At 40.4% G+C, this 12957-nt stretch overlaps 5 protein-coding genes across 5 annotated transcripts in view; 1 reads left to right on the top strand and 4 right to left on the bottom strand.

The window, feature by feature from the left end:
* Positions 1 to 2205: 2205 nt before the first annotated feature.
* LOC134185919 (inositol polyphosphate-4-phosphatase type I A-like) lies at positions 2206 to 7642 on the bottom strand. Its single transcript, XM_062653804.1, has 16 exons — positions 7386 to 7642; positions 7238 to 7314; positions 7039 to 7126; positions 6675 to 6768; positions 6012 to 6075; positions 5592 to 5658; positions 5488 to 5520; positions 5371 to 5424; positions 4948 to 5066; positions 4775 to 4891; positions 3826 to 3911; positions 3029 to 3116; positions 2898 to 2917; positions 2789 to 2836; positions 2429 to 2503; positions 2206 to 2351 (listed from the first exon to the last, which is right to left on the bottom strand). The coding sequence occupies exons 1-16, from the start codon at positions 7480 to 7482 to the stop codon at positions 2270 to 2272; spliced, it is 1209 nt and encodes a 402-aa protein (XP_062509788.1). The 5' UTR covers positions 7483 to 7642; the 3' UTR covers positions 2206 to 2269.
* Positions 7643 to 8126: 484 nt separating this feature from the next.
* On the top strand, positions 8127 to 9219 carry LOC134185206 (methyltransferase N6AMT1-like). Its single transcript, XM_062652987.1, has one exon. The coding sequence runs from the start codon at positions 8127 to 8129 to the stop codon at positions 8817 to 8819; it is 693 nt and encodes a 230-aa protein (XP_062508971.1). The 3' UTR covers positions 8820 to 9219.
* Positions 9220 to 9976: 757 nt separating this feature from the next.
* On the bottom strand, positions 9977 to 10563 carry LOC134185981 (complexin-2-like). Its single transcript, XM_062653878.1, has one exon. The coding sequence runs from the start codon at positions 10554 to 10556 to the stop codon at positions 10233 to 10235; it is 324 nt and encodes a 107-aa protein (XP_062509862.1). The 5' UTR covers positions 10557 to 10563; the 3' UTR covers positions 9977 to 10232.
* A 202-nt stretch (positions 10564 to 10765) lies between these two features.
* Positions 10766 to 12701, bottom strand: LOC134185751 (glyoxal reductase-like). Its single transcript, XM_062653620.1, has 9 exons — positions 12586 to 12701; positions 12321 to 12497; positions 12184 to 12256; positions 11926 to 11987; positions 11596 to 11700; positions 11407 to 11480; positions 11200 to 11344; positions 10993 to 11143; positions 10766 to 10930 (listed from the first exon to the last, which is right to left on the bottom strand). Exons 1-9 carry the CDS (start codon positions 12681 to 12683, stop codon positions 10868 to 10870), a joined length of 948 nt encoding a protein of 315 aa, XP_062509604.1. The 5' UTR covers positions 12684 to 12701; the 3' UTR covers positions 10766 to 10867.
* Positions 12702 to 12905: 204 nt separating this feature from the next.
* Positions 12906 to 12957, bottom strand: part of LOC134185205 (9,11-endoperoxide prostaglandin H2 reductase-like) — a 2730-nt gene continuing 2678 nt past the window's right edge. The window contains exon 9 of the mRNA XM_062652986.1: positions 12906 to 12957. This exon is cut by the window's right edge and continues 221 nt beyond it. The gene's annotated coding sequence lies outside the window, so the exon portion shown is untranslated.

Here is a 12957-nt window from a genome sequence, read left to right as displayed (position 1 = left end):
GTGTGTGTGTGTAAGTGTGAGTGTGTATCCTATATGGCATTGTCTTGCAATGGACTAACAGATTTTCTAAAACACCTCGTACCTTCCTGTTATACCACGGTCACATGACCTGCAAACACATACCTAGATAGCGTATATAACATATTGCACAGCAAGTGTGCAATAAGTTACTTCCACCTAACATCAGTGATTCACACTCCTACCTATATATACATGTCACGTGACCATGGTATAAATAATTTGTCGGCATGCTATATGGTTTTTACCAGCACTAGGAGTGAGGTTATACAGCCCTTGCTTCACCTCGGGTAATAACCCCGCCCCTCGTGCTTGCAAAAGCCATAACGTTAATCCTATAGCTATAGGACAACCTATACTCATAACAGATCCATGTTCTATGAATGCGCGTTAAATATATGAGAGATCTTTGGGTACATCTATCCAAGAGCAGGTGCAGATCCAGAATTTTGCCATAAAGACTTCCCAGCCGAGCGACGCCCATTTCTGACATCTTTAATTAAGAAAACAATCCAAGTAATGCATGTTTATAGCATTGAAGCTCGTTTACTTACGAGATTAATTGCCAACACTAAACGCTGCTGGACATCAATCCAATGTGTCTAGTTATTAGGTAGTACAGTCGCATGTCACTTATCCAACATTCACTTATCCAACATGCCGGTTAACCGACAGGTCAAGCTTGTCGTGTTGGTGATCACGTGGCTGATCAGCTGCATACGTGTAGGTACATCCACATCCATGTGCATGTCAGTTGTTTCTTGAATCAAGTTTGAGAGTGAGTTCAAGCGTTTCTTCTCGTCGTATTCTACATTCATCTACATCTACGTTCATTCTACATCTACATTCAGTATACCTAATGTGAAAAAATGCCGTCTAATATGAACAATAGTTGAGTTCGTAACAGTTTCAGTTATCTAACATTTTCACTTACCCAGCAGTGGTCTGGTTCCAAGGGGGTTGGATAAGTGACACGCGACTGTACTGCTATAATTATTCAAACCATTTTGTAACTCTTATACCAATCAAGACTGAGTCAATCAATTATGTCATCTCTACCATCACTTAGTAACTTTCGTTAGTCTATCTGGCTGGCTGGGGAGCTGAGCCACCCTATCCAGACCTGCCAACCTATCTGAATCAAAATGCATGAGTTTGCAGGAAAAAATGTGGGAGAACGCGGGAGTTTATTTTTTGGACACGCCTAGAATAGCATTAATATCAAAACTTTATCATGTAATAAGTGTTAAATAATATATAAATAATTATCAAAATTTAAATATTTGCATGCTCGGTTGGAGTAGAAGCCATTAATAAATTAATTAATTACAGTACACTTAAATAAGCAAGTGCAACAAATGTAAAACACAGGACTTGTACGTACTACTGCCTGTTATATATATAAGCCTAGATTTATTAAATATAAGAACAAGGTATATAAACATTCTCGTGGCTAGTTAGGATGTTTTAGATTCTATTGTTTTGTGACCTTCTTCGATCGCTTTTCCAGCAATACAACTCCTTGGTAGTCTAGGATAGCCAGCCAGCCCCTCCCCTTTTCCACTTCCGGACAGTTTTGTCCGACCAACTCCTCCTTCTATGTCAATATTGTAACCAAGTATGTATGAAAGAGCCGGATAGAGAGAGGGGCGCTGCACGCACACAGACATTGATATCCAGATACTGTAAATCCAGAAATTTTTGTACTCATGAAATTTTCGTTATTTTCATACAGATACTTGGTTGTACTAAATAACATGAATACAAAATAGATACTAGATGTACTTGAATTTGGCTACAGTACAGTACCAATGTCCCATACTAAAATAACGTATGTGCACGAACTACTTCATAGGCAGAAGTACCAAAATTTATGAGAATGAAAATTTCTGGATTTACAGTATCAAGTATGTCTTAACTTGGGTATGGTTACACAGAACAGGCACGCCCACCAATGGTCAGAATGCGGGAGATTTGATGCCAAATGTGGGTGGGCAGGAGAAGGGTCCCAAATGCGGGAGTCTCCAGCTCAATGAGGGAGAGTTGGCAGCTCTGTAGATCCACGCCAGAGGAGTCTGACACAGTAGTTACACTAGTAGACTAGTCAACAAGAATGTCTGGAGTCTCAAGGATGCCTCGTTTGAAAAGCATGCCCTTATAGTTGCATGATCATTGATGTATTGGTCAACTGCTAACCATCATTTGTAAGAGGATGCCCTTCTATGCTCGATATTAGAGTACACAAAGTGTATCAAATGTAATAAGTATGATTTACCTCCCCCAATTCATAAAGATCTTTTGTCCCCTGATGCTCAACTTTATTCAACATCTTCCTGTATAATCAGTATGAATCAGATGTCAATCAAATTGCTTACAAACTGGTCGCTAACAGATGGATGTTTCTACTCACAGATAAGCAAAAGGAACTTGCAATGCAAACAAGCTTTCACCCATTTCCTCGACGACTTTCAGCGTGTCCTTTGACCTAATTTTTTTACAGAATGAAGTCACATCAACACAATGTAATAAAAAACAAACAAAGATAAATTAGAGAATAGTAATACTGTTTGCCTGTACTTTGTTTGTCTGTCTATTTGTCTGTCTGTCTGTCTGTCTGTCCTTTTGTTTATCTGTTTGTTTGTCTGTCTATTTGTCTGTCCTTTTCTTTGTCTGTCTGTCTGTTTGCCTGTCCTTTTGTCTGTCTGTCTGTCTGTCTGTTTGACAAACAAACAACACATAGTGCAAAGTGATCAGGAGGTCATTATCAAACCTTGTTGGCAGACGGTACTTGACAAAGATTATCCTATCCATGACAGGCCTAGTAAAGCATAAACGACCGTGGTAGGTAAATCATTATGGAGATAAGAACATCGGCTTACATCAAACTGTCACCATCAACCTGTGAATTGAAATAATAATGAATCGTGTGAGACAAAACTGTGTGTGTGTGTGTGTGTGTGTGTGTGTGTGTGTGTGTGTGTGTGTGTGTGTGTGTGTGACAAATGCTCACATCTACTGCACTGTGCTTCCGAATAGTCGTCTCAGTCTGGAATGCAGCAATAACCACTTGTCCTTGTGCATAAGCAAACCCTTCTCTCCTGAAGCCAACACAACACAACTATCTATTACACCCAAACACATCCAAATATAAGTCTCAGAGTCGGTACATCCGACCAATAGATACGGCCAAGGCTGTACCAATATTCAAAATTAATACTTTCGTTAGATAGCGACTGCTGAGAACTTCCAGTACAGGCTATATATAATTAATTTAATAATTTATTTCTTCGAGATGTTTGTGTGTCGCTGTGTGTGCATGTGTAATTACCACATGCACCACACACACACACACACACACACACACACACACACACACACACACACACACACACACGCACAGACACACACACACACACACACACACACACACACACACACACACACACACACACACACACACAGCATTGTTGTACTTAATTTTCTTCGTCATAATTTGTTGTTCACCTGCAGACGAATTCCATTGGATTAAAGCAAATAGTGCACACCCAAATCTTGAATTTTTCCAAGAAATAGCATTAATATTAACTGTGACAAAATTTCTGTGAGACACCATGCCTTTAGCGCGCGTTAGGTCAGACCAATTTGAATCTACTTCTGCAGCTCTGAGTCTGCAACAGTCAGTGACATCAAACACTTTGTATGTTGCTTTCAATGCCAATAACTGGAAGCACTTGCAAGCATTGGGTGGTATTGCTGGGTATTCGTAAGTAATACATGCATGTGCAAGCCATGATTGCTGTTTGTTACCTTAGATCAAAGGTTACTGGTCCACTAGCTTCGTTAGTGCTGACTACACTGCCAACAACACACTCTGCTTCACCAATGAGAAGAGGCTAAACGTAGAACAGATTATGAATAGTAATACATTTGTATGCAGACAGACAAACAGACAGATAAACAGACAGACAGACAAGAAAATAGACAAACAAACAAACAAACAAACAAACAAACAAACAGATAGACAGTACTTGTGTTATCTTTTGCCGTAGTTGTGACACTTATTGTTCATTAGCTGTTACTTTAGTTTCACATGCATTAGCTTTGCTCTATAAAAATATATGAAGATTTGACAGGCAGACAGACAGGCGGACAGACAGACAGACAGACGGACAGACAGACGGACAGACAGACAGACAGACAGACAGACACAGAACAAGTTCGCAAAGAGTGCAAGGGATGATGAAGGAAGATGAAATGAGAATGACTTCAAGACCAAGTGGCGATCAATTATTTCAGTGACTCTACAGCGTCGCAATGCAAAAGTCGTCTCAGACAAACTCATTAGTATAGTGAGATTAGAACGTCAAAATGTAGTTTGCGCAGTGCAATTTTGTATTCTTCAATACCATAATGGTCTTGTTGTGTTAGGTTGCTCATAATGTAAACGTTTAATTTAAATGAAAAATATATGTATTGAGACAGACATACAGACAAACAGAGACAGAGAAACAGACAAAGAGAAAAACAGAGACAGACAGATTGACAAGCAGATTAACAGACAGACATACATGTACCGACAGACACATAGACAGACAGACAGACATATAGACAGACAGACAGACAGACAGACAAACAGACAGACAGAGAAACAGAAAAACGGACAACTAAAAATCAAACAAACAAGAAACAGGCATATAACAAGAAACACAACACCCATGTAAAACAACACAACCAACAAACGACTTCAGCAAATTACCTTCTCTCCTTCTCGATTCTTAACATCATAAACTGAAAATTTTAATCTCGTACTGTTTGATGTGCAATCTCCAGTACGTATCATTATCGAAGCAAAATACGCAGGATCAGAGCAATCCTAACATACAGAAGTAAAACAACCTTAACAATAAAATTGATGTTTACTGTAAATACTTCAATGATTTCTGTTCTGGAGTGAGACATCCACGCTGCTTTTGGAGCCATGCGAGACCTAATATGAACATACGTACTTGGACCTTCACCAGTACTTGTCATTGGAAGATTGAGGCAAGCTATACATACGATGTAAGCAATTAAACTGCTGTAACACAAATGTGACTCTGTGTGTGTGTGTGTGTGTGTGTGTGTGTGTGTGTGTGTGTGTGTGTGTGTGTGTGTGTGTGCACGCGCACATGTGTGTTTGTTTGTGTGTGTGCATGTGTGTGTGTGTGTGTGTGTGTGTGTGTGTGTGTGTGTGTGTGCATGTGTGTGTGTGTGTGTGTGTGTGTGTGTGTGTGTGTGTGTGTGTGTGTGTGTGTGTGTGTGTGTGTGTGTGACTGTGTGTGTGTGTGTGTGACTGTAACACCATGACCTTACCCACAGACATCTCAACAGAAGGCTCATCACAAGACGTAATCGCTTTACTGGCAACTGCAAAACACCAACACAACCTCACCCACCATTCCCTCCATCATCAACAAAAAAACTGAAAACCAAATGCACTGTTCCGATGCATAGTTCTAGCCACTACAAGAGCAACCAACAAGTTTCATAAAAATCACCACTACGACACACTCCTACATCATACATCTCTATACCTGTACTTCTCTTTATCTTGGGTGAGAACTCCGGCTGGAAATCATCTTTGACTGCAGCCAGAGGATCCTACATAAAACAAGTCAGACGCACATCAGAAATATATAATGTGCAACAATACTAGCCTACTAATTCCTGTTTTGCATATCATCAAATGCAATACAACATGCAAATAACTTTTATAATTTTACAAAATTTGTATATTTATTTATTTATTATTTATTTATGTATGTTTGTTTGTTTATTTATTTATAATTATTTATTTATTTATTTACTATTTATTTATGTATGTTTGTTTATTTATTTATTATTTATTTTCTTTTTATTTCTGTTTCTTTATTAAATTATTTATTATGTTTATTTATTTATTATTGCTATTTTAGAAACTAAATGCAATGAAATATCAAGTTACTGTGTGTAACCTTGCCAGTCAATGTGATAATTCTCTGCTGTAGTTCATGAAGTCGTGATCTCATGTACTCATAACTGTCAAGAAGAGACGACAAAATATAAGATCTCAGATAATTATAAATAAGAGAAAGTCGGCGATCTGTGAACCTCTTTGTTTGCACAATGACAAGCTCTTATTGTTGATCAAATTACAAAGATACAAGCAAGTCTGGCTAGTGGCTAATGGCTATTAGTGGTAGAGTGATGCTAAAGCATGTCATCCATTTGGCTACTTGTATGTCTGTCTGTCTGTCTGTCCGTCCGTCCGTCAAATAACATTTATTCAAACATACATCTATAATACAATGCTAGTAAGGTAACTATGTAAAGTTCCGCAACTATGAGAGTTCACTAGAACTACATTTTAAAACAAACATCTAACACTCAATTAAAAGAGAACAATGCAAACTACCTGGAGCCAACTTTGTGGCTGAAAAACTGGGTAGAGCAATGTACGGTACAGTCAATGTTATTGGTGAGAGCTGAGATTTTTCTCACTATGACCTTAGCGTTGCACTTTAAAGTCTTGTCTGTCTGTCTGTTTGTCTAGCTGTCTGTCCATCCATCCATCCATCCATTCGTCTGTCTGTTTGTATGTCATCTGACTGACCAACTGACTTAAACCACCATCTGACCTCGCTTTCTTAATAGCATCCATCCAACTGGCAACTTCATCAGCTGTCTGACAAGACAAGTAATATACTCTTGAAGCATCATCTTCTTCAAACCCTGCATAGCACAAAGAAAGATAGTAGCTTCAAAAAACAACTTTACTTTCACAAGCTATCAACAACAACTACATAGTCCAAGCATGTGTGCCTGTGTGTGTGTGTGTGTGTGTGTGTGTGTGTGTGTGTGTGTGTGTGCCTGTGTGTGTGTGTGTGTGTGTGTGTGTGTGCCTGTGTGTGTGTGTGTGTGTGTGTGTGTGTGTGTGTGTGTGTGTGTGTGTGTGTGTGTGTGTGTGTGTGTGTCGAACTGCACCAGAAAGACTTCACTCACCAACTGAAAAACAATGTCTCCGCAAGGGATGCTCAAACTGCTCAACTTTACACCCCTCCAACACCAGAGCTCCCTGCGGCTCAGACGACTACACCACAAACCCAAAATATTAACAGTCACGTGACCACACTGTACCTACACACACACACGCGCACACACACACACACACACACACACACACACACACACACACACACACCGTCATCACTCCCTTCTCATTCGCCTTGAAATAAAACAACAAATTGCCTTTCAACCGAAACCACCGCGGCTGATAACCTGAACACCAAAGTACATCGCAATCAGCAAATCGATCGAAGCGAGCAACCAGCAAACACGTCCGCCCTCACTTTGACCCTTTTGACCTCCTTTCTTATACAGTAGACCTTCCTTGTCAGACCCGCCTTCGCATGCCAACGCGGCGAGCTCCTTTTCGTTGTATTTCATCGTACAGACGGTCGCGTATTTCGAAACATCCGAAGATGGAAGTCAAACAGCAAGTCTCGATTGGTGTAGAGACCGTGATTAGTATTCTTGCAGATGACGAGTTGAACGTGCGACGTCTTCGTTCGAAAGAGTGGCAGTGAGAGTGAAAATTAGATTGCCACTTTCGTGAGAGTGTGTGTACAATTGAATTCAATGTGGGACACGCTTATTAATGTTCAGGACTCCGAGGTTGCATCTGTAATTTTTATGTGTAATTATAGCTTATTAATTAATTAATTTTAATTTATTAGTTTATTTTTAATTATTAATTAGTTTATTATTATATTAATTAATTTAGCTAGTTAGATCATCTCGATTAATTTTTATTTATTTTATATTAATTAATTGGTGCATCAGTTTATTACATAATTATTTATTCTTATTAACTAATTTATTCTTATTCGTTTCATATATAATTAATTAATTTATTAATTTTTGTTATTTATTATTCTAATTTTATGTACTTACTATTGTTTATATCAATCCTATTATTTTGTTTCTAAAATTTTAGTATTTACGTATATTTATTGTACATACATAATTAATTTATTACATTTTTCACTTGAACACCGCTTTAGCGCGCGTTACTCTGATTCTTGTATCCAATGAGTGAAGACCATGACGGTCATATTCCCACACCAGACTACAGCCATCTCGATAGCACAGACTTCGAACGGGTCTATGAGCCTTCCGAAGATACGTTTATCCTTCTCGACGCGCTGCAGAGCGAACGTCATCACCTAGCAACGCAGCGTCCACTCATATGTGTGGAAATAGGCTCTGGATCTGGCCTAGTGCTTGCCTTTCTAGCACGCTTGCTGTCAAAACAAGAACAACTGGTGTGTATCGCAACAGACATCAATGAATGCGCAGCTCAGGCGACTCGCAAAACGCTTGAAAGAAATAGAGTTGTTGGTGACGTCATCGTCACGGATCTACTGACTAGTCTGTCTACGCGTTTGTCCGCTCTGGTCGATGTTTTGCTTTTCAATCCACCGTATGTTGTAACCGAGTGTGTACCTGGATCACGTGGTTTGGAGAGCGCATGGGCAGGAGGCGAGCGTGGGAGACATGTGATGGACAGAGTTCTACCGGAAGTCGACAGATTGCTGTCGCCCGGTGGTGTCTTCTATCTTGTTGTCATTGAAGAGAATGATCCCGATGAAATATCGAGTCTACTCGAGACACGCGGTCTGACAGTCAAACGTATACTGTCAAGAAGGGCTGGACGAGAACGACTCGTCGTACTTAAAGCCAGCAAGCTGAGGGACTTTTATCACAACTACTTGACAAATTGACTGAAATATATAGTTAGCTTTGCAATTTCTGTCGTAAATGCAAACTTGTACTACGACTGTTTAATATATTAATCGCCACTCGTTTAATTAAATAAATAAAAATACATGAAATGTGTGATAATGTATGTACAGTAGTGTGTCCATACACAAGGTGAGCCTTTTCTGGTGCTCCACTACAGTCAAGCACAACTTTGTAAGCAGCTGTGGTCATGTTGTTACTGTGTTTACTGATCACTTTCTGGCCAGCTTATTGCACCCTTACCTATTCTCTTCACGCTACAGTCACCATTACCTATTGCTTCCAGCTTGCCATTACTGCACATGAAGTAGACCAACATCATGCAACAGAAAGTGAGCACCAATGGTTCACACTTTTGATCCATTCTCTGCAGGCGCGTAATTATAGGGGGTTCGGAAAGGGGGGAGAACCAACCAACCAACCAACCAACCAACCAACCAACCAACTTCAGTTGGAGGTCAGCTTGTACAGTACCTCTGCATAGGATCAGTCAAGGGCGGATCCAGAGATACTTATGCCGGAGGCACAAACTTGTAGTCCAGACATTTTCAATATACAGTATACACTCTATGGTTCATTATTAGAGCTTTAGCTGCCTCATTGTTATCATTATTAATTAAATAAATAACCATTACATTAGTCCTATACCCAACCTCTTAGATTGTGTCCTATTCCCACTATCAACGCCACTTGCAATAGAATGTCTGGCAGCAGCAATTTCGAAGGTTTTTGTTTGGCAATGTAATCCCTACTGCCAGCGGCAGGGAATAAAGGACACGTGCCCCCAGTACTATATATAGTGCCCACTCTGAATCCACCTCTCCTGAATCTGCATACAATATCTGCACCAACTGTATATACAGAAACTGTAGCTGATGAAATACTATTATGTGCTGGCCGGGGAGGGAGGGGGAGATGTAGACTTCAAGACTCTTTGGCATGTAATGTGCAGTGTATATCATTATTACATGCATACTATGCTGCATACCTGGTATTATAAATGTCTTTCAATAGACCTGGTAACTAGTAAATAGATTCACTAGAATAGACTTGAACTGAATGGGAAGTCCACTAGAGGATAGAGGACTCAAAGAACCGACCCATAAAATGCCCCACCTATGTGTGCCCATGTGCAGGTTTGTTGTGCTTAATTTTTATTACAAAATTTATGGTACTCGGTTACCTAACAACGACAGTTCTAGGGATGTGACAAACAATGCTACACACTAAGTACACATAAACAATTTCATGACGCATGCGCAATACAAAATCTGTATTTTGTCTATTAGCCTATTCGGCAAGTTAGTAATTACCGTGTACGAACAGTAGAGACATTCACGGTGCTGTACAATACCTCTTTACAGTTTAATCCGCGATTAATTACGTCATCAAGGTCACATGACACAACAGGAGTCGCCACGGCTCTCCTGCTCTGACTGAGGTTTCCTGCCGTCTCCTTTTGTCTTCAAACCATACTTCGCTCTTATCTTGTCACGCTCGGATTCTCGCTCTGCGTGTCTTTTGGCTCTCTGTTCGTTAAGTTTCGCTTTCCGTGCGTCTTCTTTTTCTCTTTCCTGTCGTAGTTGTTCGTCGCTTGGACCAGAGCTTTTTTTCTCCTCCTTTTCGTCGCCGAATCCCATCGAGTCTTTGACGCTGCTCACTTTGCTCTTGAATACTTGCTTGGCGACGAAGTCCATGGTGTCGGATGCGATACACATGGAATACCACGTGACATACGGGCTATTTGGTGTGCGAGTGTGTGTGTGTGTGTGTGTGTGGTGTGTGTGTGTCTGTGTCTGTGTGGTGTGTGTGTGTGTGTGTGGTGTGTGTGTGTGTGTGTGGTGTGTGTGTGTGTGTGTGTGTGTGTGTGTGTGTGTGTGTGTGTGTGTGTGTGTGTGTGTGTGCCAGTCTCACACATGTACATGTTTACAACTGAACAGGTTCATGGAAAAATATGAAAACAATGATTTGCGACTGTTAGACAAAACAAAGCACCAGCATATCAATACACAGTGTATCTGTCACTAGACTACGGTTTCCATTCATCAACAGTAGGATCCCATCCTGTCAAAAGATACTCCTCCAGTGTTTCCTACTCCAAGACATCATTACCAGACACAAACTCAGACTTCAAACCAATAAACTGTTTGATACCAATTCGGCCATATCTTCTTCATCCAGATTGAAATCAAAAACATCAATATTTGCTTGTATCCTTTCCTTCTTGGCTGATTTAGGTATCGTAATGTATCGCTGCTGGACTGACCATCGAATCAACACATGAGCTGTCGTCTTGCCAGGATATCTGCACAAGTATTGAATTCCAGTAACGAACAAATACACAACCGCAGTAGTTTCTACTTGGCGGCTATTTTCACAAGCATTGGATCGTCAAGTTTAACTCCTTTAGTCAGAGGGGAATACCCCTCCACAGCAATGCCGTGAGCTTGACAATAGTCCACGATGTCTCGTCTCTGTAGATATGGTGACACTTCAATTTGGTTGACTAAACACGAATAGAGTGATGAAACGCATGTATGCATGACATCAAGGTATTCGTGCTATGACCTGATGGAGTGACACCCGTCGCCTTATGCAGCTCTTCTAGGTGGTGGACACCAAAGTTGGACACACCCACTGACCTAGTAATGCACACAAGCTTACACACACACACACACACACACACACACACACACACACACACACACACACACACACACACACACACACACACACACACACACAGACTGTGGCAACCTGCACACTCCTTCTTCTTTCAGTTGAATCATTGCTTGCCACGTAGACACGGTCTGTTCACCAGGTGCATGCATCAGTAACAGATCAATGTATCCAGTACCAAGCCTGCAGGTTAACAAACTTAATAGAAATAAATAATACATAATTAAATAAAAAATTAATTAAACAAAAATAAAAAAAAATATTTATAAATTATTTAATGTATTTTATATAAATCTTATTTAATTATTTTATATATAAAAATACATTTATTAGTTAACAATAGTTAATAAAAGTTTATAGACATAGCAGAGTGCTGATTACAAACCAAACTGCACATTTGTCGCATACTTGGCAAGACTTGCTCTTCCAGCTGCCAGTGTTTTCTCATATCCGTGGTCATCATTGAATATCTAGCATAGAAAATGCAACAAATGTCTACTGTCAAGAGAAACACACAGACACACACAGATACACACACACACACACACACACACACACACACACACACACACACACACACACACACACACACTCACACACAAACAGACACACACACACACACACACACACACACACACACACACACACACACACACACACACACACCTTTGTTGTAATAAATATCTCTTCTCTCGATATGCCCGAATCCATCACAGCCCTCCCCACACTCTCCTCATTCCTGAATCCAACCAAAGACCATTGTCACTCAATTCCTCTTACAAGTGCGTGTCGCCTATTCTAACCTGTAACGCGATGCTGTGTCCACATGCCTGTATCCATACTGCAGAGCCCATCGAACAGCATCTTCTGTCTCCTCACCTGGTTGTGAGCGATAGACTCCCAAGCCAAATAGAGGAATGGATGTGCCATCATTTAACAAAACAGTAGAGTTGATTGTTAGAGAACCATCAGCTACAGTACTACAGAAGGTATACACAATAATTATTGGATATAGGGGGAAGTAGCACATCCGGGTTTTAAATTTAGATTTTTGAGACCTACGCTTACCCAAAATCGGAATGTGGAAAGTCGAATGTTTCCTGGCAATGCAATAAGCGGCAAGAAGCAAGTAGAATTGCAGCATGTATGCATGCGAGAACGGACATCTCTGCTAATCACGTGGTGTCCCGATCGCCTCGTAGTGCCAGACCATGTAAGCACACAGTGTGCGGGCAGGCGTGTGTGTGTGTGTGTGTGTGTGTGTGTGTGTGTGTGTGTGTGTGTGTGTGTGTGTGTGTGTGTGTGTGTGTGTGTGTGTGTGTGTCCATGAACGCATAACACCACACTACAGTAACTATAGCAATGCAAAAGACAATAGTTTTGTGAACATTATAAAGATTCACTGAGAACAACCTTAACCATCAAAACCTCATTGTCATA

Source organism: Corticium candelabrum, chromosome 10 (assembly GCF_963422355.1).
Source record: "Corticium candelabrum chromosome 10, ooCorCand1.1, whole genome shotgun sequence".
NCBI classification, from domain to species: domain Eukaryota; kingdom Metazoa; phylum Porifera; class Homoscleromorpha; order Homosclerophorida; family Plakinidae; genus Corticium; species Corticium candelabrum.
This window is presented reverse-complemented; position numbering and strand designations above follow the sequence as displayed.

What these genes read in the sequence shown, in the direction of transcription:
- LOC134185919 (XM_062653804.1), bottom strand. Translation starts at nt 7,482, where the DNA reads ATGAAATACAACGAAAAGGAGCTCGCCGCGTTGGCATGCGAAGGCGGG. An exon ending in TTATCACATTGACTGGCAAG is followed by an intron (nt 5,659 to 6,011) that starts GTTACACACAGT and finishes TGTTTTATGTAG; the next exon opens with GATCCTCTGGCTGCAGTCAA. An exon ending in TTCTGTTGAGATGTCTGTGG is followed by an intron (nt 5,067 to 5,370) that starts GTAAGGTCATGG and finishes TCGTATGTATAG; the next exon opens with CTTGCCTCAATCTTCCAATG.
- LOC134185981 (XM_062653878.1), bottom strand. Translation starts at nt 10,556, where the DNA reads ATGTGTATCGCATCCGACACCATGGACTTCGTCGCCAAGCAAGTATTC.
- LOC134185206 (XM_062652987.1), top strand. Translation starts at nt 8,127, where the DNA reads ATGAGTGAAGACCATGACGGTCATATTCCCACACCAGACTACAGCCAT.
- LOC134185751 (XM_062653620.1), bottom strand. Translation starts at nt 12,683, where the DNA reads ATGTCCGTTCTCGCATGCATACATGCTGCAATTCTACTTGCTTCTTGC. An exon ending in AAAGAAGAAGGAGTGTGCAG is followed by an intron (nt 11,481 to 11,595) that starts GTTGCCACAGTC and finishes GTGCATTACTAG; the next exon opens with GTCAGTGGGTGTGTCCAACT. An exon ending in AAGAAGATATGGCCGAATTG is followed by an intron (nt 10,931 to 10,992) that starts GTATCAAACAGT and finishes GTCTTGGAGTAG; the next exon opens with GAAACACTGGAGGAGTATCT.